The sequence below is a fragment of the Amblyraja radiata genome, chromosome 4 (genome assembly GCF_010909765.2).
Source record: "Amblyraja radiata isolate CabotCenter1 chromosome 4, sAmbRad1.1.pri, whole genome shotgun sequence".
NCBI classification, from domain to species: Eukaryota; Metazoa; Chordata; class Chondrichthyes; order Rajiformes; family Rajidae; genus Amblyraja; species Amblyraja radiata.
The window spans coordinates 102,316,010-102,339,317 of NC_045959.1; the positions used below are offsets into that span (position 1 = coordinate 102,316,010).

General features: G+C 45.3%; 1 protein-coding gene across 1 annotated transcript in view; it reads left to right on the forward strand.

The window, feature by feature from the left end:
- The first annotated feature begins 357 nt into the window (after window positions 1–357).
- cdh17 (cadherin 17) overlaps window positions 358–23,308 on the forward strand; it is a 120,542-nt gene continuing 97,591 nt past the window's right edge. Inside the window, exons 1-2 of the mRNA XM_033020111.1 lie at window positions 358–652; window positions 15,775–15,844. Coding sequence (XP_032876002.1) covers window positions 15,788–15,844 — 57 coding nt within the window. The 5' untranslated portion in view covers window positions 358–652; window positions 15,775–15,787. The remainder of the gene's footprint in view (window positions 653–15,774; window positions 15,845–23,308) is intronic.

Here is a 23,308-nt window from a genome sequence, read left to right on the forward strand (position 1 = left end):
TTGAGGCGAGCCAGGCCAACATGTCGTTGTCCAGGTCAATCAGACCTCATTCGCCATTCGGTGGCTGGTGATTTGGGGCAACTGGAGTACAGTAACTCAGCGGGTCAGGCAGCATCTCCGGAGGGAAGGAATAGGTGTAGGAAGGACCTGCAGATGCTGGTTTAAACCGAAGATAAAGACACAAAAGGAACAGGCGACGTTTTCGAGGCCGAGACACTTCTTTGTTGCTTGTTGTTGTGCTGGGAATAAATGGATAATGCAAATCCCTAAACTGGATTTAAAAAAAAAAATCCCAACCGTTTAAACGATATGGAAATTCAAAAGTGGGCATGGTAACGGCAAGGAGGTGTGTCTTATCCATTGATGTTTGCACAGTAGGTGTGGCAGCTCGGCAGGACTGACTGACTGTTGCTGCACTTTTGTGTATGTCTGAAACAATTTGAATCAGGGACCTTTTTTTTTCCGCCTTATTTGTCAGAAGCATGTCATTTGGGTTTTACGAGCTGTGCGCCTGGGCAGATCATTAAGCTGCAGGGAAGTGACGGTGGTTAAAGTTTGCCAAAGTCGAACTGCTAATCAGCGTCTGGCCCTGTTCCTCTCAGACTCTGAACCGGAGTGGGGATAAAGCAAGAGGCAGCCACCTGAGCAACAGGTAACTGAAAACTCACTCCATGCGCGCGTGTGGGATGAACGCTCGGCCGTGCGAGCATTGGCAATCTCGCGCTGGTTCTTAAAACTAAACCTTTGTGTTGATCCACAGAGTCTATGGGTTGTGTTGTTTAGCTAATGTGGTGCGACTGACAGGACAGCTGGCTGCAAGCTCGCATTTAAACTTATAATATGTTAAAGAAAATGTCCCTGCAGCTGATTTGCAATCTTCCTTTGTTAAAATGGTTTTACCTGCCAAAACATGGAATCACAGATGTAAAGAGAAAGCATTTCGTTAATTTCCCTTGAAAATATTTTCAGTGACGCGAGGATGATGGAAACGCAAGTCCGTGCGCTCTTGTTTCATGTTTTCGTTCCGCCATCCCTGGCGATCGACTTTTTTTTTGTGCTATCTTTGTTTGCTGTTTAACGACTCTGACCGTAGTGAGGCATTTCTTTGAAAGGGAAGGATCAGCAATGAGTTCTTGTACATGTAAAGAAAAATGGTGACTGTAGGTGGTTGGTTTGGTGAGACCCCACCCGATTAATACAACCTGTTACAATCTGGTCAAACAAGTTTACAGCAGCCGGTTCCTATACCTCCTTTTGTACATGCTTCTGCATGCAGTCTTACTTTCATCATTGGTATACCTTCTCTACATTAACGTGTGAAATGCAGGGCTTTCTATGATCCTGATATATTTTTGTGCTGTAGCATGTAGCATGGCTGTCTTGACCAGCTTACAGTAAGAATGAGTGGGAATAATTTTGCATGTAATGATTTTGTAATGCAGAAAGAAAACATTTAGTGTCTCCAGTAAAACAGGAAATAAAATAAAATGGGATAAAATCGAGCCCAGACCTTGAGCAGTGTAATTACCATGTTCAGAACTAATTGCTTTCAGGCTCATGTTTTCTGTCAGCGTAACTACGTTTCAAAATGTTTCCCTCCTTATCGAGATCGTCTAAACCTCGGGATAGTTTTGTTTAAAAATTGATTTCTTTAAATTTGTATTTAAACTCTCAATTTCATATAATATCGTGTTGGGTTACCAGAACAATGACTAAGGCATGGCTTGAAGTTTAGGAAAGGTGGATATTGGTTGGGTAGGCCTCTGCCCGAGAGGTGTGTGGTGCAGCGGCATGATCACTTGCTTTATTCATTTATATCGATTTTCAGAGCTGCCATTTTCCTCATGTGTTCAGCGATGTTGATGCATTGATGGAAACAGGGAAGTAAAATGAAATGTAGGTTAAGTTTCTGTTTTATGGAAAGCCGCAAGATGGTTGTTCTTTGCAATAAGAGCTCATAGACGAGACCATCTTGTGGTATTTCAGTCGAGTTAGTCCATTATAGACAATAGACAATAGACAATAGGTGCAGGAGTAGGCCATTCGGCCCTTCGAGCCAGCACTGCCATTCAATGTGATCATGGCTGATCATCCCCAATCAGTAACCCGTTCCTGCCCTCTCCCCATATCCCCTGACTCCGCTATTATGGAAGCTTCTTTGTAGTTTAAAATATGTAACTCTGGTCTTCAACAACTTCCAGCAAATCAACAGGAATCTCATGTACTCTTTTTACTAATTCAGAAGTAGTTTTTGAGGCCTCGTTGTAGTTACTGCAAATTGTTGATTTTACCAATTTAGACATACAGCATGGAAACAGGCCCTTCGGCCCACTGGGTCCATGCCAACCATCCATCACCCGTTTGCACTTGTAAATTTACTGCTGATAGCATAGTCGATATGTTTAATTTACACGTTTTTGAACTTTGCAGGTAGAGGAGATTAGATTATTTGGGCATCATGTTTGACATTGTGGGCCAAAGGGCCTGTTCCTGTGCTGTACTGTTCTATGTTCCATGTTCCATGTTCTAAGTTCTAAGTTCCATGTTCAATGTTCTAAGTTCCATGTTCCATGTTATAAGTTCTAAGTTCCATGTTCCAAGTTCCATGTTCTAAGTTCTCTGTCCCATGTTCTAAGTTCTATGTTCTAAGTTCCATGTTCTAAGTTCCATGTTCAAGGCTCTAAGTTCTAAATTCCATGTTCTAAGTTCCATGTTCTAAGTTCCATGTTCCATGTTCTAAGTTCCATGTTCTAAGTTCTCTGTTCCATGTTCTAAGTTCTATGTTCTAAATTCCATGTTCTAAATTCCATGTTCTGGGCTCTAAGTTCTATGTTGTGCTGTGAACAGGACTGAAAATAGCTTACCTTTCTTACACTCATGTCATGAGCATTTATCTTCCTGGCATGGTTATTGTAGCGTTGGCCCCTGTCTTAACAATATTCCGTGCCAGCTCACTTTTGCCTCTGGCTTTAAATTATTGTTTGCGATATTGAGCTACTCCAACTAGATGTGCCATAATTGAAGGGTGGAGCTGGGAGAAATGGAAGAATTTAAAGTTTATTGGCCTTAACATTTGTCCAAGCACAAGCAGCACCTAGATTTCAGCTTCTGACGTATCTTCTAAACCCCCCAATGTGTTGTGTGAGAGACATCCTTCGAACATGATGCCAAGTTTAACTGATCTCCACTGCCTGCACAGGATCCATATCCCTCCATTCCCTGCAGATTCATGTGACGCAGCAAGAGAGAGAGAGTTATACAACACAAAAACAGGCCCTTCAGCCCAACCCATCCATGCCGTCCAAGAAATTACAAAGAGGTGTGCTAGTCCCATTTGGTTGCATTTGGCACATATCCCTCTAAACTTTGCCTATCTGAGAGCCTCTTAAACACCACCATTGTGGAATTCATTGCCACAGAAGTCTGTGGAGGTCAAGTCAGTGAACAATTTTAAGGCAGAGATAGATAGATTCCTGATTAGTACGGGTGTCAGGGGTTATGGAGAGAAGACAGGAGAATGGGGTTAGGAGGGAGAGATAGATCAGTCATGATTGAATGGCGGAGTGGACTTGATGGGCTGAATGGCCCAATTCTACTCCTATTCCTTATGACCTTATTCGGAAGCTCTCTCTGGGGAGTACCTGGGTCAATGGACTCTGCGAAGTGCCAAATAGAATGGATGAATAATTAACTGAGTACATGCCACCATGAAACAATGAAGACATGAGCAAACTCGGCACAGAAACCCGTGGAAACTGCAATATTTAGGTTTCAGTTTATTATTATCAAGTGTACAGAGGTACAGTGAAAAGCTTTGTTTTACAGGCTATCCAGACAAATCAGATATACTATAGACAAATACACTTGTCAAACAAATACAAGGGGAGAGCAAAGGGGAAGATACAGAGTGCAGGATACATTTCTCAGCATTGTAGCTCATCAGTTCCATAGACAAAGTCCAATGTCCGCAATGGGGTAGAGGTGAATCGGATAGTACCCTAGCTTATGGAAGGACCGTTCAGAAGCCTGATAACAAAGGGGAAGAAGCTGTTCCTGAGTCTGGTGGAGCGCGCTTTCGAGCTTCCCTACCTTCTGCCCGAAGGTAGCGGGGAGACGAAGGAATGGCTGAGGTGGGACAAGCCTTTGCTTGTGCGATGCCGGAATAAAGACCCTGCAAGTAACGAGCTTGGCCCTGGTGGAATTCACCGTGGGATATAAATGGTCACCTTACGGAAGGAACAGATGTGCAGCTGAGCATGGCCATATGCACCATTATCCGAGCACGGACGTCAATAGACATCAACACGCACCTGATACACGCCTCCCCTAGACAGTAGGAACAAGGTCTTTGTTGTGCCTCGCCAGTTGAATCTTAGCACACCTGCCGTACTCAATACACCACAGGTCAGGAGGCTGTTAGAATCGCAAAACAAATCAAGGGTATCGCCGTGAGAGATACCAACAACCAAAACAGCATCGAATAAAGTTGGTTTGAATGGAGCGATGCTGTAGTCCCTCAACACTGATTCTGCAGAACCAACCATTCAAAATGTGGACAAGGCTGGATTGGAATACAAACGGATGGGGTGGGAGATTGCAACCTTCACGTGGTCCGCCCTGTTTTGACAAATGCAATCTACCCGGCGTGCACAATCAAATAAGATCAAATAGAACAAGTTTTCCTACAACTTTAGGCTGTGCACGCCATACGCAAGAAGAAGAAGAAGAATACAAACGGACAGTGACGATATCGCCGTCTCTTACAACAAAACAAACTCAAATCTAGTCCTACTTCATAAGTTCATAAGCAATTGAAGCGAATTGTGGACGCAGCCCAGACCATCACACGAACCAACCTCCCTTCCATTGACTCCATCCGCACCTCACGCTGCCTCGGCAAGGCCAGCAGCATAACCAAGGATGAGTTGCACCCTGGCCACTCCCTCTTCTCCCCTCTCCCATCGGGCAAGAGGTACAGAAGTGTGAAAACAGCACACCTCCAGATTCAGGGACAGTTTCTTCCCAGCTGTTATCAGGCAACTGAATCATCCTACCACAACCAGAGAGCGGTGCTGAACTATAGTCGACCTCATTGGTGACCCTCGGACTATCCTTGATCAGACTTTGCTGGCTTTACCTTGCACTAAACGTTATTCCCTTATCGTGTATCTGTACACAGTAGATGGATCAATTGTAATCTTGCATTGTCTTTCCGCTGACTGGTTAGCACGAAACAAAAGCTTTTCACTGTACCTCAGTACACGTGACAATAAACCAAACTGAACTGAACAACCAAAACAGCATCAAATAAAGTATGTAGGAAAGAACTGCAGATGCTGGTGTCGAAAGTAGGCACAAAATGCTGGAGCAACTCAACGGAACAGGCAGCAGCTCTGGAAAGGAGTGGGTGACGTTTCAGGTCGAGACTCTTCTTCAAATAAAGTAGGTCTGAATGGAGCAATGCTATAGTCTCAAAGTGAGGCCTCAACACAGATTCTGCAAAACCAACCATTCAAAATGTGGCCAATTCTGGATTGTAATAAAAATGGGCAGTGTCGTCTTCAACAACACAAAGTAAAATCTAGTCCATAAATTACAGGAGCGGAATTGGGCCATTCGGCCCATCAAGTCAATCTCCGCCTTGAAAATATCCATTGACTTGACCTCCAGATTCACCACCCTCTGACTAAAGAAATTCCTCCTTATCTCCTTTCTATTGTCATGCGATTAGGTCATAGCCTCCTTTTACCCTGAGGCTATGGCCTGTTGTGCAAGACTCTCCCACAAGTACCGTAACTGTGGCAATAAAGACAAACATTGGTGACCTCAGAAATATAACCTGGCTCGAATGGTGATAGAGTCATAGAGTGATTCCGTGTGGAAATATTTGGTCCATGTCCCTCGAAACCTGTCCAAACCATGTACCTGTATAACTGTTTCTTAAATGTCGGGATAGTCCCAGCCTCATCTACCTCCTCTGTCAGCTTGTTCCACACATCCACCACCCTTTGTGGAAAAAGTTACCCCTCAGATTCCCATTAAATCTTTTCCCCTTCACCTTAAACCTACTCTGGGCATGAGATTGTGTATCTGCTCGATGTATTCCTCTCATGATCTTATACACATCCAAAAGTTCAGCCCTCATCCTCCTGCGCTCTAAGGAATAGAGTCCCAACCTACTCAATCGCTCTCTGTAGCTCAGTCCCTCTAGTTCTGGCAACATCCTCGTAAATCTTCTCTGTACCCTTTCCAGCTTGGCAACATCTTTCCTATAACACTGTGCCCAGAACTGAACACAATACTCTAAATGCGGCCTCGCCAACGTCTTATACAACTGCAACATGGCCTCCCAACTGCTATACTCACTGCACTGATGTGCAGCTTAAATTGGTGTCATGGTTGGCAGAGACATTGTGGGCTGAAGGGCAAGTCTATCCTGTCTATGTTCCTAAATCTGAACATAACATGTAAGGAGTGGACAATGTGTATTGTATGTAAATTTACTGATGTGAAGTTAACTATGAACAGGAAACAAAGGGAAGACAAAGGAGAATGAGTTTAGTTTATTGTCACGTGTACCGAGGTACAGTGAAAAGCTTTTGTTGCGTGCTAACCGGTCAGCGGAAAGACTACACATGATTACAATCGAGCCATTCACAGTGTACATGGAATAACATGAATAATTTTTAGTGCAAGATAAAGTCCAGAAAAGTTCAATCAAAGATAGCCCGAGGGTCTCCTTGAGATAGATAGTAGCTCAGGACTACTCTCAGTTGCCTGATAACAGCTGATTAGATGAATGGGCAAGATAATGACAAATGGATTATAACATGAGGAAAATGGAGGAGGACTGGCCAAATTTTGTGCCTTCTACCACAGTGATGAATGCTGTGGTGGATGTTTGTGTTACATTTTTATTGTGTTTTTGTGTGTTCTTTTTCATTGTACCGCTGCTGGCAAATTCATTTCACTTGCACTTTATGAATAAAACGAATAAAACTGATTGTATAGAGACTCTAGGAACTGCAGATGCTGGTTTACAAAAAAACAGAAAGTGCTGAAGTAAGGCACAGGGGCAGTGCAAATGTGTATCGGTAGAGTTGCTGCCTTACAGCGCCAGAGACCCGGGCTCGCTCCTGACTACCCGTGCTATCTGTACGGAGTTTGTACGTTCTCGCTGTGACCGCGTGGGTTTTCTCCAGGTGCTTCGGTTTCCTCCCACATTCCAAAGACGTGCAGGTTTGTAGGTTAATTGACTTCTGTAAATTGCTCCTCGTGCGTAGGAAAGAAATAGTGAACGGGTGATCATTGGTCGGCGGGGACTCGATGGGCCGAAGGGCCCGTTTCCACGTTGCATCTCGAAAATTAAACTAATCTCAGCGGGTCAGGTAGCATCTCTGGAGGATGTGGATTGGTCACGTTTCTGGATGTGAGAAGGCAGACAAAACGCTGGAGAAAATCAGCGGGTGAGGCAGCATCTCTGGAGCGAAGGAATGGGCGACGTTTCGGGTCGAGACCCTTCTTTAGACTGAGGATGTGACCTTTCTTCAGACTAACCCACCCAGGTCCTCTTGCACTTTGTGTTATAATATGAAGTTATACATTTCAGTGGAAGCAGATTGTAATTAAAGAGATAGTATTGGGAGACTAGTAACCTATTAATATGCAATGTGATTTGGAAGGCAAATTATATAATAGTTTGAATTACAGGAGGTTGGGACACAAGATGAGGAAAGTCTAGCTGAAATGGTACAGTTTTTAGTTTAGTTTAGTTTAGATACGTTTAGAAATACAGCATGGAAGCAGGCCCTTCGGCCCACCAAGCCCATGCCGACCATCGATCACCCGTTCACACTAGTTCTATGTTGTCCCACTTTCTCATCCGCTCCCGACAGACTAGGGGGCAAATTACAGCGGGCCAATTAACCTACAAACTCGCACAACTTTGGGATGTGGGAGGAAACCAGAGGACCCAGATGAAGCCCACGCGGTCACAGGGAGAACGTGCAAACTTCACACAGGCAGCACCCGGGGTCAGGATCAAACACGGGTCTCTGGTGCTGTGAGGCAGCGGCTCTACCTGCTGCGTCTCTGTGTCGCCCGTTAAGGTGTTGGTGAGATCACACTCAGAGTGTGGTGTGAAGGATCAGCTAAAGGAGGATACAACTTTTCTAGCCGTTGGAATGTAGATTAACTTGATTGAATCTTGCGACGAAGGCTTTTCTTACAAGTGGAGCAATGGGAGACATATAGTCTTCATTGGTATTCGTATTGGTTTATAATTGTCACTGTAATAAATTACAGCGCATAGTTAACAAAGCATCCAAAATCATCAGCACTCCCCTTCCATCAATAGAATCACTCCATCACAAACGGTCCGTGTCAAGGGTGAAGAAAATCATCTCTGACCCCTCCCACCCAGCTCACCACATCTTCCACCTGCTGCCATCAGGAAGGCGCTACAGCTCACTGCCCGCCAAGACATCTCGATTTAAAAACAGTTTTTACCCACACGCAATCCGAATTCTGAACACACTATGACAACAGCACATATCCTCCCCATGCATGTACTGTATATTGTATGATGTTGTGTTTTATGTTATGTTTGACGGGAATCAGCCTACCTTGTAACATCCTGTACTGAACCTGAATTCCACCAGCTTGACTGTGTGGTCATTAAATAATCTAATCTGATCTAATGTGCACTGATACTTTTGTCTGTGTTCGAAACAGTCAAATCAAACCAAATCAGTTCAGTTCAGTTCAATTTAGTTTATTGTCACGTATATCGAGGTACAGTGAAAAGCTTTTGTTGCCTGCGAACCAGTCAGCGGAAAGACAATACATGATTACAATCGAGCCATTCACAGTGTACAGATACATGACAAGTTTCCGCATGGTAGGCTGCTCTGGAAGGTTAGATCGCTTGGGATCCAAGGAGAGATAGCTGAATGGATAGCAAATTGGCTCCATGGAAGGAAGCAAAGGGTGATGTTGGAAGGTTGCTTCTCAGACTGGAGGCCTGTGATGAGTGGTGTGTCTCAGGGTTCGGTGCTGGGCCCATTACTGTTTGTCATCTACATCAATGATTTGGATGAGAACATGCAGGGCAAGATTAGCAAGTTTGCTGATGATACAATAGTGAGTGGTTTTACAGATAGTGAAGGTGGTTGTGAAAGATTGCAGCAGGATCTGGATCGAATGGCCAGGTGGGTTGAGGAATGGTTAATGCAATTTAATACAGAGTAGTGTGAGGTGTTGAATTTTGGGATGTCTAACAAGGGAAGGACCTACACAGCGAATGGTAGGCCTCTGGGTAGTGTTGTAGAGCAGAGGGATCTAGGAGTACAGGTGCATGGTTCCTTAAAGGTCGAGTCGCAGGTGGAGGCGGTCAAAAAGGCTTTTGGCACATTGACCTTCATCAGTCAGAGTATTGAGTATAGAAGTTGGGAGGCCATGTTGCAGTTGTATAAGACGTTGGTGAGACCGCATTTGGAATATTGTGTTCAGTTCTGGTAGGGGATTCGAGGACCAGTGGACATAGGTTTAAGGTGAAGGGGAAAAGATTTAATAGGAAACTGAGGGGTAACTTTTTCACATGAAGGGTGGTGGGTGTATGGAACAAGCTGCCAGAGGAGGTAGTTGAGGCTGGGACTATCCCAACAGTTGGACAGGTACACGGATAGGACAGGTTTGGAGGGATATGGACCAAGCGCAGGCAGGCGGGACCAGTGTAGCTGGGACATGTTGGCCGGTGTGGGCAAGTTGGGCCGAAGGGCCTGTTTCTACACTGTATCCCTCTATGACTCAATGATAAGGGAATAATGATTAGTACAAGATAAAGTCCAGTAAAGTCCAATCAAAGATAGTCTGAGGGGTCCCCGATGAGGTAGATGGTAATGCACGACTGCTCTCTGGTTGCGGTGGGATGATTCAGTTCCCTGGAAACTGTTCCTGAATCTGGAAGTGTGCATTTTCACATGTCTATTCCTTTTGCCTGATGGGAGAGGGGTGAAGAGGGATTGGCCAGGGTGCGACTCGTCCTTGATTATGCTGCTGGCCTTGCGTGAGGTATAAATGGAGTCAATGGAAGGGAGTTTGGTTATCGTTGTACACTTGAGCCATACGTAGAGACTGCAATGAGAAAAATACCAGAGTGCAGATTATAATGTAATAGTCACAGAGGAAAAGTGCAAGATCTGTAATAAGGTAGGCTGGAAGATCAAGACTACACCCTAGCTTGTGGAGGATGGTTCAGTAGGCTGATAACAGTGGAGAAGAAGCTGGTACTGAATCCGATGGCACGTGCTTCAAGCTTCTGTACATTTTGCCTGACGGGAGAGGGAGGGGAGAAGATGGAGTGACCAGGGTCAAAATGGTTCTTGATTATGTTGGCCATTTTCCAGAGGCAGCGTGAAGTGCAGATGGAGTCGATGGTGGGGAGTCTGATCTGTGTAATGAACTGGGCTATGTTCACAACTCTTAGTTTAGTTTTAGTTTAGTTTGGAGATACAGCCCGGATACAGGCCCTTCGGCCCACTGAGTCCGTGCCGACCAGCGATCCCCGCACATTAACACTATCCAGCACACTAGGGACACTTTACACTTATACCAAGCCAGTTTACCTACATACCTGGAGGTCTTTGGAGTGTGGGAGTAAGCTGGAGCAACCGGTGGAAACCCACGCGGTCACGGGGAGAACGTACAAACTCCGTACAGACAGCACCCGTAGCCGGGATCGAACCTGGGTCTCCGGCGCTGCAAGCGCTGTAAGGCAGCAACTCTACCGTTGCGCCACCGTACCGCCCTTGTGGACTAGGGCAGAGCTGTTCCCAACGCAAGATGTGATGCAACGATGTGATGCAAGATGTGACGCAGATGTAGCGGGGACATTGTTGGCCGGTGTGGGCAGGTTGGGCCGAAGGGCCTGTTTCCACACCGTATCACTCTACGACTCTGTGACTCTATGATGGGATGCTATCCCACCTGGACTCGCTGACTTGTAGAACCTGCCCTTCCAGACCCCCTGGGCCAGAGTAGAAGGGGCAGTCAAGCTAATCCTTCCCACGTAGGAGCTTGGTGTAAGGAGATACAGCAGTGCAAAGGCTTCAGGTGGAGTACCAGTGAGATCCCTCAACAACATTTGAAGGATGACAGGGCAGCACTGTGGCGCAGCGGTAGAGTCGCTGCCTTACAGCGCCAGAGACCCGGGTTCAATCCTGACTACGGGTGCTGTCTGTACAGAGATTTACGTTCTCCGCGTGACCCTCGTGGGTTTTCTCCAGGATTTCCGGTTTCCTCCCACACTCCAAAGACACTACGGGTCTATAGGTTAATTGGCTTGGTATAATTGTAAATTGTCCCTAGTGCATATAAGATAGTGTTAGTGTGCGGGGATCGCTGGTTGGCGTAGAATCGATGGGCCAAAGGACCTGTGTCCGCACTGTATCTCTAAACTAAACTAAACTAAACTAAACTAAACTAAACTAAACTAAACTAAACTAAACTAAACTAAACCAAGTCCACTGCGCCAGTCAATCATGGCTGATCCATCCAGTCCCTCTCAATCATAGGGTTATTTTCACTAACTAGAGAACTCAGATTCAACACAGATCAAGAAGCTGACCATGTGGGACTGAGATGGGAATACATTTCTGTATATAGACATCATCGAGTAATACAACATGGAAACAGGCCGTTCGGCCCAACTTGCCCATGCCGACCAAGATCCCTCCTAGACTACTCCCACCTGCCCACACTTGGCCCATACTGGTCAAACCTTTCCTATCCATGCACCTGTCCAAATGGTGTTATAGTACCTGCCTCAACTACCTCCTCTGGCAGCTCGTTCCATACACCCACCACCCTCTGCGTGAAAAAGTTGCTCCTCGGGTTCCTATTAAATCTTTCTCACGTCTCACCTAAGACCTATATCCTCTGGTTCTTGATTCCCCTACTCTGGGTAAAAGACTGTGTAAATTTACTCTATTTATTCCCCTAATGATTTTCTGCATCTCTATAAGGTAACCCCTCAGTCTCCTGCACCCCATGGAATAAGATCCCCTCGACTGGCCAACCAGAAGACTGAATCCTTGAAACGTTGGAATTCTCTACTCCAACAGCCTGTTTATACTTGGTTGCTGTGGTCAAAGCAGAGATCGATAGATAGCGGATATTATTTTGTGCGTAGAGTGTTTTGGTATATAGGGTTTTTGCATGGGAAAGCAGGATTTAGTTACATTGCAACACATAGCTGGAATAAACTTCCTGAAGATTTAAGACTTGCCTCAACTTTGACCACTTTTAAAACAAGACTGAAAACTTTTATGTTTACTTTAGCTTTCAGCTAAATCTTAACTACATTGCACTTTTAACTTTTGCACTTTTTATAATGCATTTTTAATTTTGCTTTTCTTTTCTTTTAGTTCTTCTATTTTATTTCATTTTATTATTTCATTTATTGTATGACATGTTTTTATGTGAAGCACTTTGAGTCTGCCTCGTGTATGAAATGTGCTATATAAATAAAGTTGCCTTGCCTTGCCTTGCCTTGCCTTGCCGTCACCACTTGGAAAGTGGTGAAATTGAAAGAGGAAAGGGCCTGTCCCACTTAGGCGATTTTTTAGGCGACTGCCGGCGACTGTCATAGTCGTAGCAGGTCGCTGAAAAACCGGCAACTGGACCCCCCCCCCTACGACAATGTCTACGACAACCTACCACGTACTCGACGTCAACCGGTGACCCAATCGTTGCGACATATTACGTCCGCCTACGACCACACCTACGACAACTATGACCACCACAGGCGACAACCTACGACAACCGAAGTCAACCTACCTCCACCCGCGACAAGCTACGACCCTGTCGGCAACAACTGAAGACAACTGAAGACATCTCTTGACGCTGGTACCTGTCGCCGGTTGACATAGGTAGTCGCCAATGGAATTCACCAAAGTCAGCACTGGCAACAACCTACGTCTCCTGGATACAACCTGCGACCCCGGACCTACGTCAGGAGAAGGCAAGCTGCGCTCATTGGCTTCAAGCCCACTGTCGCCGACTGTCGCCAAAAAGTTTTGAACATTTCAAAATCCAGCGGCGACCAGAATATCGCTACGAATCTTTGGGCGACTTGAGGAGACGACTCACGACCACACAGTCGTCACCCCGCGACCATGTGGCGACAGCCTCGTCGCCTGTAGTCGCCTAAAACATTGCCGAAGTGGGACAGGACCTGAAGTCACTAAATATCACATCGGATTGAAGGGCCGAATGGCCTGTTCATTTTCCGATTTCTCGCTTCCTATGCCTTATCCATTATTTCTTATCCTTTATCCAGTGCACATCTCGTTATGTAACACAATAACTTGGGAGTGCTGGTGCAGGACTCCTGAAAAAGTTGATTTGCAAGTCGAATCGGTAGTAAGGAAGGCAAATTCAATGCTAGCATTTATATCAAGAGGACTGGAATAGAAGAACAGAGATGTAATTCTGAGGCTCTATAAGGCGCTGGTCAGGCCACATTTGGAGTACTGTGGGCAAATCTGGGCCCCATATCTGATGAAGGATGTGCTGGCTCTGGGGAAGGTCCAGAGGAGGTTTATAAGAACGATTCCAGGAATGAGTTTTAGTTTAGTTTAGAGATACAGCACGGAAACAGGCCCTTCGGCCCACTGGGTTCACGCCGACCAGCGATCCCCGCATATTAACACTATCCTACACACACTAGAGAGCGTTTTTACATTTACCAAGCCAATTAAGCTACAAGCTTGTACGTCTTTGGAGTGTGGGAGGAAACTGAAGATCTCGGAGAAAACCCACGCAGGTCACGGGGAGTATGTACAAACTCCGTACAGACAGCGCCCGTAGTCGGGATCGAACCCGGGTCTTCGGCGCTACATTCGCAGTAAGGCAGCAACTCTACCGCTGCGCCTTCATGCCACCTATGTTAACATATGTTGAGCATTTGACGGTACTGGGCCTCTACTCGCTGGAGTTTAGAAGGTTGAGGGGGGACCTCATTGAAACTTACATAGAGTAAGGCATAGATAGAGTGGATGTGGAAAGGATGTTTCCACTGGTGGGAGAGTCTCGGACCAGAGGTCAGCCTCAGAATTAAAGGACGTTCCTTTAGGAAGGAGATAAGAAGGAATTTATTTCGTCAGAGAGTGGTAGATCTGTGGAATTCTTTGCCACAAAAGGCTGTGGAGGCAAAATCAGTGGATATTCGACCAATCGGGTCTACTCCGCCATTAAATCATGACTGATCTCTGCCTCCTAATCCCATTTTCCTGCCTCCTCCCCATAACCCTTGACACCCGTTCTAATCAAGTATGTTCAACTGCAGCCTTTGTCACTTATTCCACCCATCTGGCCCCTCCCTTTCATTGACTCCATCTACACCTCACGCTGCCTCAGCAAGGCAAGGCCAGCAGCATAATCAAGGACCAGTCTAAACGACATACCTTTAGAAAGGAGATAAGGAGGAATTTCTTTAGTCAGAGGGTGGTGAACCTGTGGCATTCATTGCCACAGAAGGCTGTGGAGGCCAAGTCAGTGGACATTTTTAAGGCAGAGATAGATAGGTGCTTGATTAGTACGGATGTCAGGGGTTATGGGGAGAAGGCAGGAGAATGGGGTTAGGAGGGAGAGATAGATCAGCCATGATTGAATGGCGGAGTAGACTTGATGGGACGAATGGCCTGATTCTGCTCTTATCACTTATGACCTTACGTCCTTAAAATCTCAAAGGTGGATGTGGATAAAATGCACATTAGGCCCAGGTGAGGCATATTTTATCTCTTGCAGGGCCTTGCGTCTTTGGAAGTCTCTTCCTTAGTCAGTCGTTGAATATTTTTAAGACAGAGACAAATAGATTTTTGATAAGGAAAGGAGTAAAAGGTGACGGTGGTAGTTGGGAATGTGGAGTTGGGGTTACAATCAGATCAGTGGTAACCTTAATGGAGCCTCCCTGATGAGCAAAGTGGCCTGTTTTTACTCTTAAATCACAACTTAGTCATTGACAATAATTCTTTTCACATTACAGAGAAGTTCAGACTCGGTATTTGAAATGATTTCAAAGTTAGTTTAGTCTTTTTTTTTAATTTTTAAAAATTATTTTTATTAGAAGCAAACACATATTATGGTAAAAACATTTCATGTATATCAGTCGTACATTATTAATATTATCAATTGTAGATTGATTCTAGTTATTTTTAATAGATAGAAAGAAAGAAAGAGAAAAAACCCCACAAATGTCAAGATAAAAAAAAATGGAATGATTTACTAATAATACATCATTGGAGATCATTTAGTTTAGTCTTGTTTTAATTTAGTTAATTAAGGTAACAGGCTCTTCGGCCCATAGAGTCCGCACCAACCAGCGATCCCCGCAAATTAACACTACCCTACACACACACTAGGGACAGTTTTACATTTATACATTTATATCAAGCCATTGAACCTAACAGACCTGTACGCCTTTGGAGTGTGGGAGGAAACCGAAGATCTCGGAGATAGCCCACGCAGGTCAAGGGGAGAACGTGCACACTCCGTACAGACAGCACCCGTAGTCGGGATCGAACCCGGGTCTCTGGCTAAGTCAGTAGTTCTACCGCTGCGCCTACGTGCCTCCCACAGTTTATACATGTTCATCTGCTATTTCTGCAGAGAATGGTTTAAAATCATCCAGTGAAATACAATGAATTGTTTTAACTCTGCCCTCTTTTGTTTGATATTGCGTAGTCTTATTATTCATTTATCTCTCTGTTACAGGTACAGCTGAACCATGAAGAATTACCGTCATCGACTCTGTGAACAGCTGCTTTTCCTTTCTGTTGCACTAGTAAGTTTTGTAAAATCTTGTATCGGTATTTATTTAGCAATTAATATTTAATTATTCATAGGGTCATAGAGTCTACTGTGTTGAAACTGGCCCTTCGGCCCAACTTGTCAATGCTGGCCAACATAAGTTCATAAGTGATAGTAGCAAAATTAGGCCATTCGGCCCATCATGTCCACGCTGCCATTAAATCATGGCTGATCTATCTCTCCCCCTCAACCCCATTCTCCTGACTTAATGGGAAGGAAAGTTCGAGAAGGGCTAAGAGAGTAAGGTCAGGGCCGATAGGGACCGGAGGTGAGAGGGGAGGTGAATACCGAAGTCAAAGTGCTGTATATGAATGTGCGAAGTATAAGAAATAAAGTGGACGAGCTTGAGGCTCAGTTAGAAATTGGCAAGTATGATGTTGTGGGAATTACAGAGACATGGCTGCAAGAGGGCCAGGGCTGGGAACTGAATATTCAAGGGTATACATCCTATCGAACAGACAGACAGCTGGGCAGAGGGGGTGGGGAATGTTGGTGAGGAATGAAATTCAGTCCCTTGCAAGGGGTGACGTTGTAACAGGAGGTGTGGAGTCAGTATGGATGGAACTAAGGAATTGTAAGGGTAAAATTACCCTAATGGGACTTATCTACAGGCCCCCAAACAGTAGCCTGGACATAGGGTGCAAGTTAATCAAGAGTTAAAATTGGCATGTCGTAAAGGTAATGCTACGGTTGTTATGGGACATGCAGGTAGACTGGGAAAATCAGGTTGGTACTGGAGCCCAAGAAAGGGAGTTTGTGGTGCCTCTTTGATGAATTCTTAGAGCAGCTTGTACTGGGGCCTACCAGGGAGAAGGCAATTCTGGGTTTAGTGTTATGTAATGAACCGGATTTGATTTGGGAACTTGAGGTTAAGGAGACTTTAGGAAGTAATGACCATAATATGATAAGTTTTAATCTACAATTTGAGAGGGAGAAGGGTAAATCGGAGGTGTCAGTGTTGCAGTTGAACAAAGGGGACTATGGAGCCATGAGGGAGGAGCTGGCCAATGTTGACTGGAAAGATACCCTAGCAGGGATGACAGTGGAACAACAATGGCAGGTATTTCGGGGAATAATACAGAAGGTGCAGGATCAGTTCATTCCAAAGAGGAAGAAAGATTCCAAGGTGAGTAAGGGGTGACCGTGGCTGACAAGGGAAGTCAGGGACAGTATAAAAATAGAAAAGAAGAAGTACAACGTAGCAAAGATGATGAGGAAGCCAGAGGATTGGGTAACGTTTAAAGAGCAACAGAAGATAACTAAAAAGGCAATACAGGGAGAAAACACGAACTACAAAGGTAAGCTAGCCAAGAATATAAAGGAGGATAGTAAAAGCTTCTTTAGGTATGTGAAGAGGAAGTAATTAGCTAAGACCAAAGTTGGACCCTTGAAGACCAAAAAGGCTGAATTTATTATGGGGAACAAGGAAATGGCAGATGAGTTGAACATGTACTTTGGATCCGTCTTCACTAAGGAGGACATAAACATTTTTCCTGATGTACTAGCCAGAGGATCTGGGGTGACGGAGGAACTGAGGAAATCCAGGCAGAAAATGGTATTAGGTAGACTGAAGGCTGATAAATCCCCAGGGCCTGATGGTCTGCATCCCAGGGGACTTAAGGAAGTGGCTCTAGGAATCGTGGACACATTGGTGTTCATTTACCAATGTTCGATAGATTCAGGATAAGTTCCTGTGGATTGGAGGGTAGCTAATGTTATCCTACTTTTTAATAAAGGCGGGAGAGAGAAAGCAGGGAATTATAGACCAGTTAGCCTGACATCGGTGGTGGGGAAGATGCTGGATTCAATCATAAAAGATAAAATAGCGGCACGTTTGGATAGCAGTAACAGGATCGATCCAAGTCAGCATGGATTTACGAAGGGGAAATCATGCTTGACTAATCTTCTGGAATTGTTTAAGGATGTAACTTGGAAAATGGAGCCAGTGGATGTAGTGTACCTGGACTTTCAGAAAGCATTTGATAAGGTCCCACATAGGAGATTAGTGGGCAAAATTAGGGCACATGGTATTGGGGGTAGAGTGCTGACATGGATAGAAAATTGGTTGGCAATTACAGGAAACAAAGAGTAGAGATTAACGGATCCCTTTCAGAAATCTTCCTTCCTGTTTTTGCTACCAAAGTGGATAACCTCACATAAAGGCAGGCAGTGACTAGTGGGGTACCACAAGGCTCGGTGCTGGGACCGCAGCTATTTACAATATATATTAATGATTTAGATGAAGGGATTACAAGTAGCATTAGCAAATTTGCAGATGACACAAAGCTGGGTGGCAGTGTGAACTGTGAGGAGGATGCTATGAGAATGCAGGGTGACTTGGACAGGTTGGGTGAGTGGGCAGATGCATGGCAGATGCAGTTTAATGTGGATAAATGTGAGGTTATCCACTTTGGTAGCAAAAACAGGAAGGAAGATTATTATCTAAATGGTGGGAAAAGGGGAACTACAATGGGATCTGGGGGTCCTTGATCATCAGTCAATGAAAGTAAGCATGCAGGTACTGTAGGCAGTGAAGAAAACGAATGGCATGTAGGCCTTCATAATAAGAGGAGTTGAGAATAGGAGCAAAGAGGTCCTTCTGCAGTTGTACAGTGCCCTAGTGAGACCCCACCTGGAGTATTGTGTGCAGTTTTGGTCTATAAATTTGAGGGAGGACATCCTTGCTATTGAGGGAGTGCAGCGTAGGTTCACAAGGTTAATTCCCGGGATGGCGGGACTGTCATATGCTGAGAGAATGGAGCGGCTGGGCTTGTCTACTCTGGAATTTAGAAGGATGAGGGCGGTTCTTATTGAAACATATAAGATTATTAAAGGTTTGGACACGCTAGAGGCAGGAAACATATTCCCGATGTTGGGGGAGTCCAGAACCAGGGCCCACAGTTTAAGAATAAGGGGTAAGCCATTTAGAATGAGATGAGGAAACACTTTTTCACACAGAGAGTTGTGAGTCTGTGGAGTTCTCTGCCTCAGAGGGCAGTGGAGGCCGGTTCTCTGGATACTTTCAAGAGAGAGCTAGATAGGGCTCTTGAAGGTAGCGGAGTCAGGGGATATGGGGAGAAGGCAGGAACGGGGTACTGATTGTGGATGGTCAGCCATGATCACATTGAATGGTGGTGCTGGCTTGAAGGGCCGAATGGCCTACTCCTGCACCCATTGTGTATTGTCTATTGTCCCCATAACCCCCGACACCCTGACTAATCAAGAACCCATACTAATCAACATGCCCAATCTACAATAGTGTTACCTGCCTACATTTGGCCCATATTCCTTCTAAACCTGTCCTATCCGTGTACTTGTCATATACCTGTCTAAATGTTTCTTAAACGTTGCAATAGTATCTGCCTCAACTATCTCCTCTGGCAGCTCTTTCCACACTTCAACAACCTTGGCATAAAAAAAATGAATGCCTTATGTTCCTCTGTCCGCTGGTTAAGGTGAGGTGGGAAAGATTTAATGGGAACCAGAGGGGTAACTTTTTTACACCAAGGGTGGTGGGTGCATGGAATGAGCTGCCGGAGGAGGTCGTTGAGTCAGGGGCTACCGCAACGTATAAGAGACATTTAGACAGGGTACATGGATGGGATAGGTTTAGAGGTAAATGGGCCAAAGGCAGTCAGGTGGGACGAGTGTAGATGGGACATGTTGGTCGGTGTGGGCAAGTTGGACCGAAGTGCCTGTTTCGACACTGTTGGCTCAGAGGTATATGTCCTCTGGCTCTCGATTCCCCTACTCTGGGCAAGAGACTTTTAGTCGATCTATTCCTCTCATAATTCTGTAAGATCACCTCCTAATTAGTCTGACGATGAGCATTTACATGAGATAATTTAATTTATTTATTTTTGGTCAATGGCGTTGCAGCACCTAATGCTCTCAGGACTTTAGTGTCAAAGAAAGACAAGCAATTATTTCACCTCTCGCCTGGCATTGAATGCTCCTGCACAAATATTTACCCAATTATCTTCCTGCCACACCTTCAGCAGTGGGAACCAGGCACGGATTGCATAACCTGAATTTAAATTCAGAAACAGGTCTTCTTTGTTCAGTCCCAGATAGACAACAATTGAGAAAGAGTTTGCCTGAGGAAACAATTTCACAAAACAACAACTCTGGGCTCTGGGCTTGGGCCCACTGTGAAAATGTGAAACTCATCTCTTTTTAATGCCTCTAATAAACACCTTGAACTATGTGTTCACCCAGCAATAAACAAGAAGCTTGTTCATTAAATTAGGCTTTATTGATAACCGGGGGGAATTATTAAGCGTTTCGTCTTTCTTCAAGAATGGACAAGTTTGTTTGGCATCTGTTTGAGACATTGCAGACATTTTGACTAATTCATCCTTAAGGCCCTGTCCCACTTTCACGACCTGATTCACGACCTTTTTTTACACGTGGGCATTTTTCATCATGTTGAAAAAACGCCCCGACCTACTTGCTGCCACGAGTACCTACGACTAACCTCACGACCTACCTACAACCTCCTACGACCTCGTGACGACCATGCTGCGAGTATGAGTCAAGGGCAAACTCGGCAGAGGTCGTGAGTTAGGTCGTGAAAGTGGGACAGGGCCTTTAGGACAATATTACGGCGGCCTGGTGGCGCAGCAGTAGAGCTACTGCCTTACAGCGCCAGAGACCCCGGTTCGTTCGTGACTACGGGTGCTTGTCTGTAGTGGTTAGGGTTAGGGTTAGGAGTTTGTACATTCTCCCGGTTTGTATAGTCTTCTGCACGAGTTTTCTCCGAGATGTTCGGTTTACTCCCAAACTAGAAGACGTATAGGTTTGTAGGTTAATTGGCTTGGTATAAATGTAAAATTGTCCCCAGTGTGTGTGGGATTAGTGATGCGGGGATCGCTGGTCGGTGCGGACTCTGTGGGCCGAAGGGCCTGTTTCCGCGCTGTATCTCTAACCTAAACTAAACTAAATAAAACACTGAAAGAAAAGCCCTAATTATGCACATTAATATGTTATCCATTCATAAATATTTTCTTACAATGACTTATTTCACAAGTGAACAGCAATGACTTGGTTATCAAGCGAGGTTAGATTAGTAAACTCACGCAGCAACCAATGGCCGTGGCAGAGAAGGTTAAAAATTAAACGTTTTAATTGAGTCTGTCTGTTCCAGTGTAGATAAGGAGTGTCCTTGATTTATGAGACTGATTTACACATTCTGTTGGAGAAGGGGGGAGGGGAGGGGGTGCGATTAACTTGCAGAAGGGGCAGCATGGTGGCGCAGCGGTAGAGTTGCTGCCCTACAGCGCTTGCAGCGCCAGAGCCCCGGGTTCGATCCTGACTACGGGTACCGTCTCTACGGAGTTTGTACGTTCTCCCCGTGACCTGCCTGTGTTTATTCCAAGATCGCCCGTTTCTTCCCACACTCCAAAGACGTACGGGTTTGCAGATTAATCGGCTTGGTATAAGAGCAAATTGTCCCCTGTGTGTGAAGGATAGTGTCATTGTGCGGGGATCGCTGGCTGGCACGGACTCGGTGGGCCGAAGAGCCTGTTTCCGTGCTATATTTCCAAACGGAACAAAAAGATTATTAGTTGGAAATGGTGTGCAAATGTGTTAGACCTCCAGCTTGGTGGAGTGGCTTTGTGCCATTCAAAATGACCCAGTGGGTAAATTCTCACATGGATTTTGCAGGAAATAGTTGAAAATGTAAAATCAGAAACATTCAGGTAAGCATAGGGTCTTGGGTTATATTATAGAACATAGAACAGTATAGTACAGGGACAGGCCCTTCGGCCCACAATGTCTGTGCTAAGCACACCGCCATGTTAAATTAATTTCCTACGCCTGCACATGATCCATATCCCTCCACTCCTTGCATATCCATGTGCCTATCTAAGAGCCTCTTACACACCACTATCGTATCTATCTCCACAACCTCCCGTGGAAGTGCATTCCGGGCACCCACCACTCTTAGTGCAAAAAGCCCTGTCTCACACACCTCTTTTGAACTTTTCCCCTCTCACCTTAAAGCAGTTTCCACCCTTGGAATAAGGTTCTGACTGTCTACCCTATCTATGCCCTTCATAATGTTATAATTTTTTATTTTATTATATTTTACATTATTCTATAATTTTTATATCAGAATCATGAAATCTTAGGTTAAGAAGCCACTTACATAGAACATAGAACATTGAACAGCACAGGAACAGGCTCATTGACCCATAGTCCCCTCGGCTCCCCTCCCGTCCTGTCCCCTCCCCTCCCCTCCCCTCCCCTCCCCTCCCCTCCCCTCCCCTCCCCTCCCCTCCCCTCCCCTCCCCTCCCATCCATTGGGTGCCATCTGGACTCCCACCAAATTCTTTCCCTTGCTGCTATTTTCCATCCTCTGGCTTCACAATTTGCATCTCTTCAAACCTGTCTCACACCTTCTGCTTTTATCTCTGGGCTTTGCTCCAACCATCTGCCTATCAACCCCCCCCCCCCCCCCCCGCCGTGTCCACCTATTTACCTGCCACACCCCACTTCTAGCTTTCTTCTCCCCACCCCCCCCCCCTACAATCAATGGGAAGAAGGATCTCGAGCCGAAATATCACCTATCCATGTTCTCCAGAAATGCTGCCTGACCTGTTGAGTTACTCCCGCACTTTGTGTCCTTTTGTGTAGTCATCTCATCAGCCTGGAATATGATCCATATCCCTCCATTCCCTGCATGTCCATTTGCCTATCTTAAGGCCACTATTGTATCTGCCTCCACAATTTCCAGGCATCCACCACCCACTGTGTATTAAAAACAATTTGTCCAACAGCTCCCTTTAAACTCCTGCCTTTAAATCCCTTCATAAGTTCATTTTGGAGTCAGAGAGTGATACAGCGTGGAAACAGTCCCTTCGGCCCAACTTGCCCACACCGGCCAACATGTCCCAGCTACACTAGTCCCACCTGCCTGTGCTTGGTCCATATCCCTCTAAGCCCTCTATCCATGTACCTGTCGAACTGCTTCTTAAATGTTGGGGTAGTCCGGGCCTCAACTACCTCCTCTGGCAGCTTGTTCCATACAGCCACCGCCCTTTGTGTGAAAAAGTTACCCCTCAGATTCCCATTAAATCGTTTCCCCTTCACCTTAAACCTATTCAAGTTCAAAGGTCATAGGAGGTGAGTTAGGCCTCTCATGGCTACTCCGCTATTCAATCATGGCTGATTTATCTCTCCCTCCTAATCACATCTCCTGCCTTCTCCCCATAACCCTTGACACCCGTACTAATCAAGAATCTATCTATCTCTGCCTTAAAAATATCCACTGACTTGGCCTCCACAGCCCTCTGTGGCACTTCCTATTAGTTTCATCTGTTGCGAGATGCTGGACTCAATGTCAAGGGTTAAACCTTTGGTTTTGATCTCGCTGATGCCAATGTGCTTTGATCCATACGTTTAATGTGAGACCTACTAGCTTCAGGCGGGTACA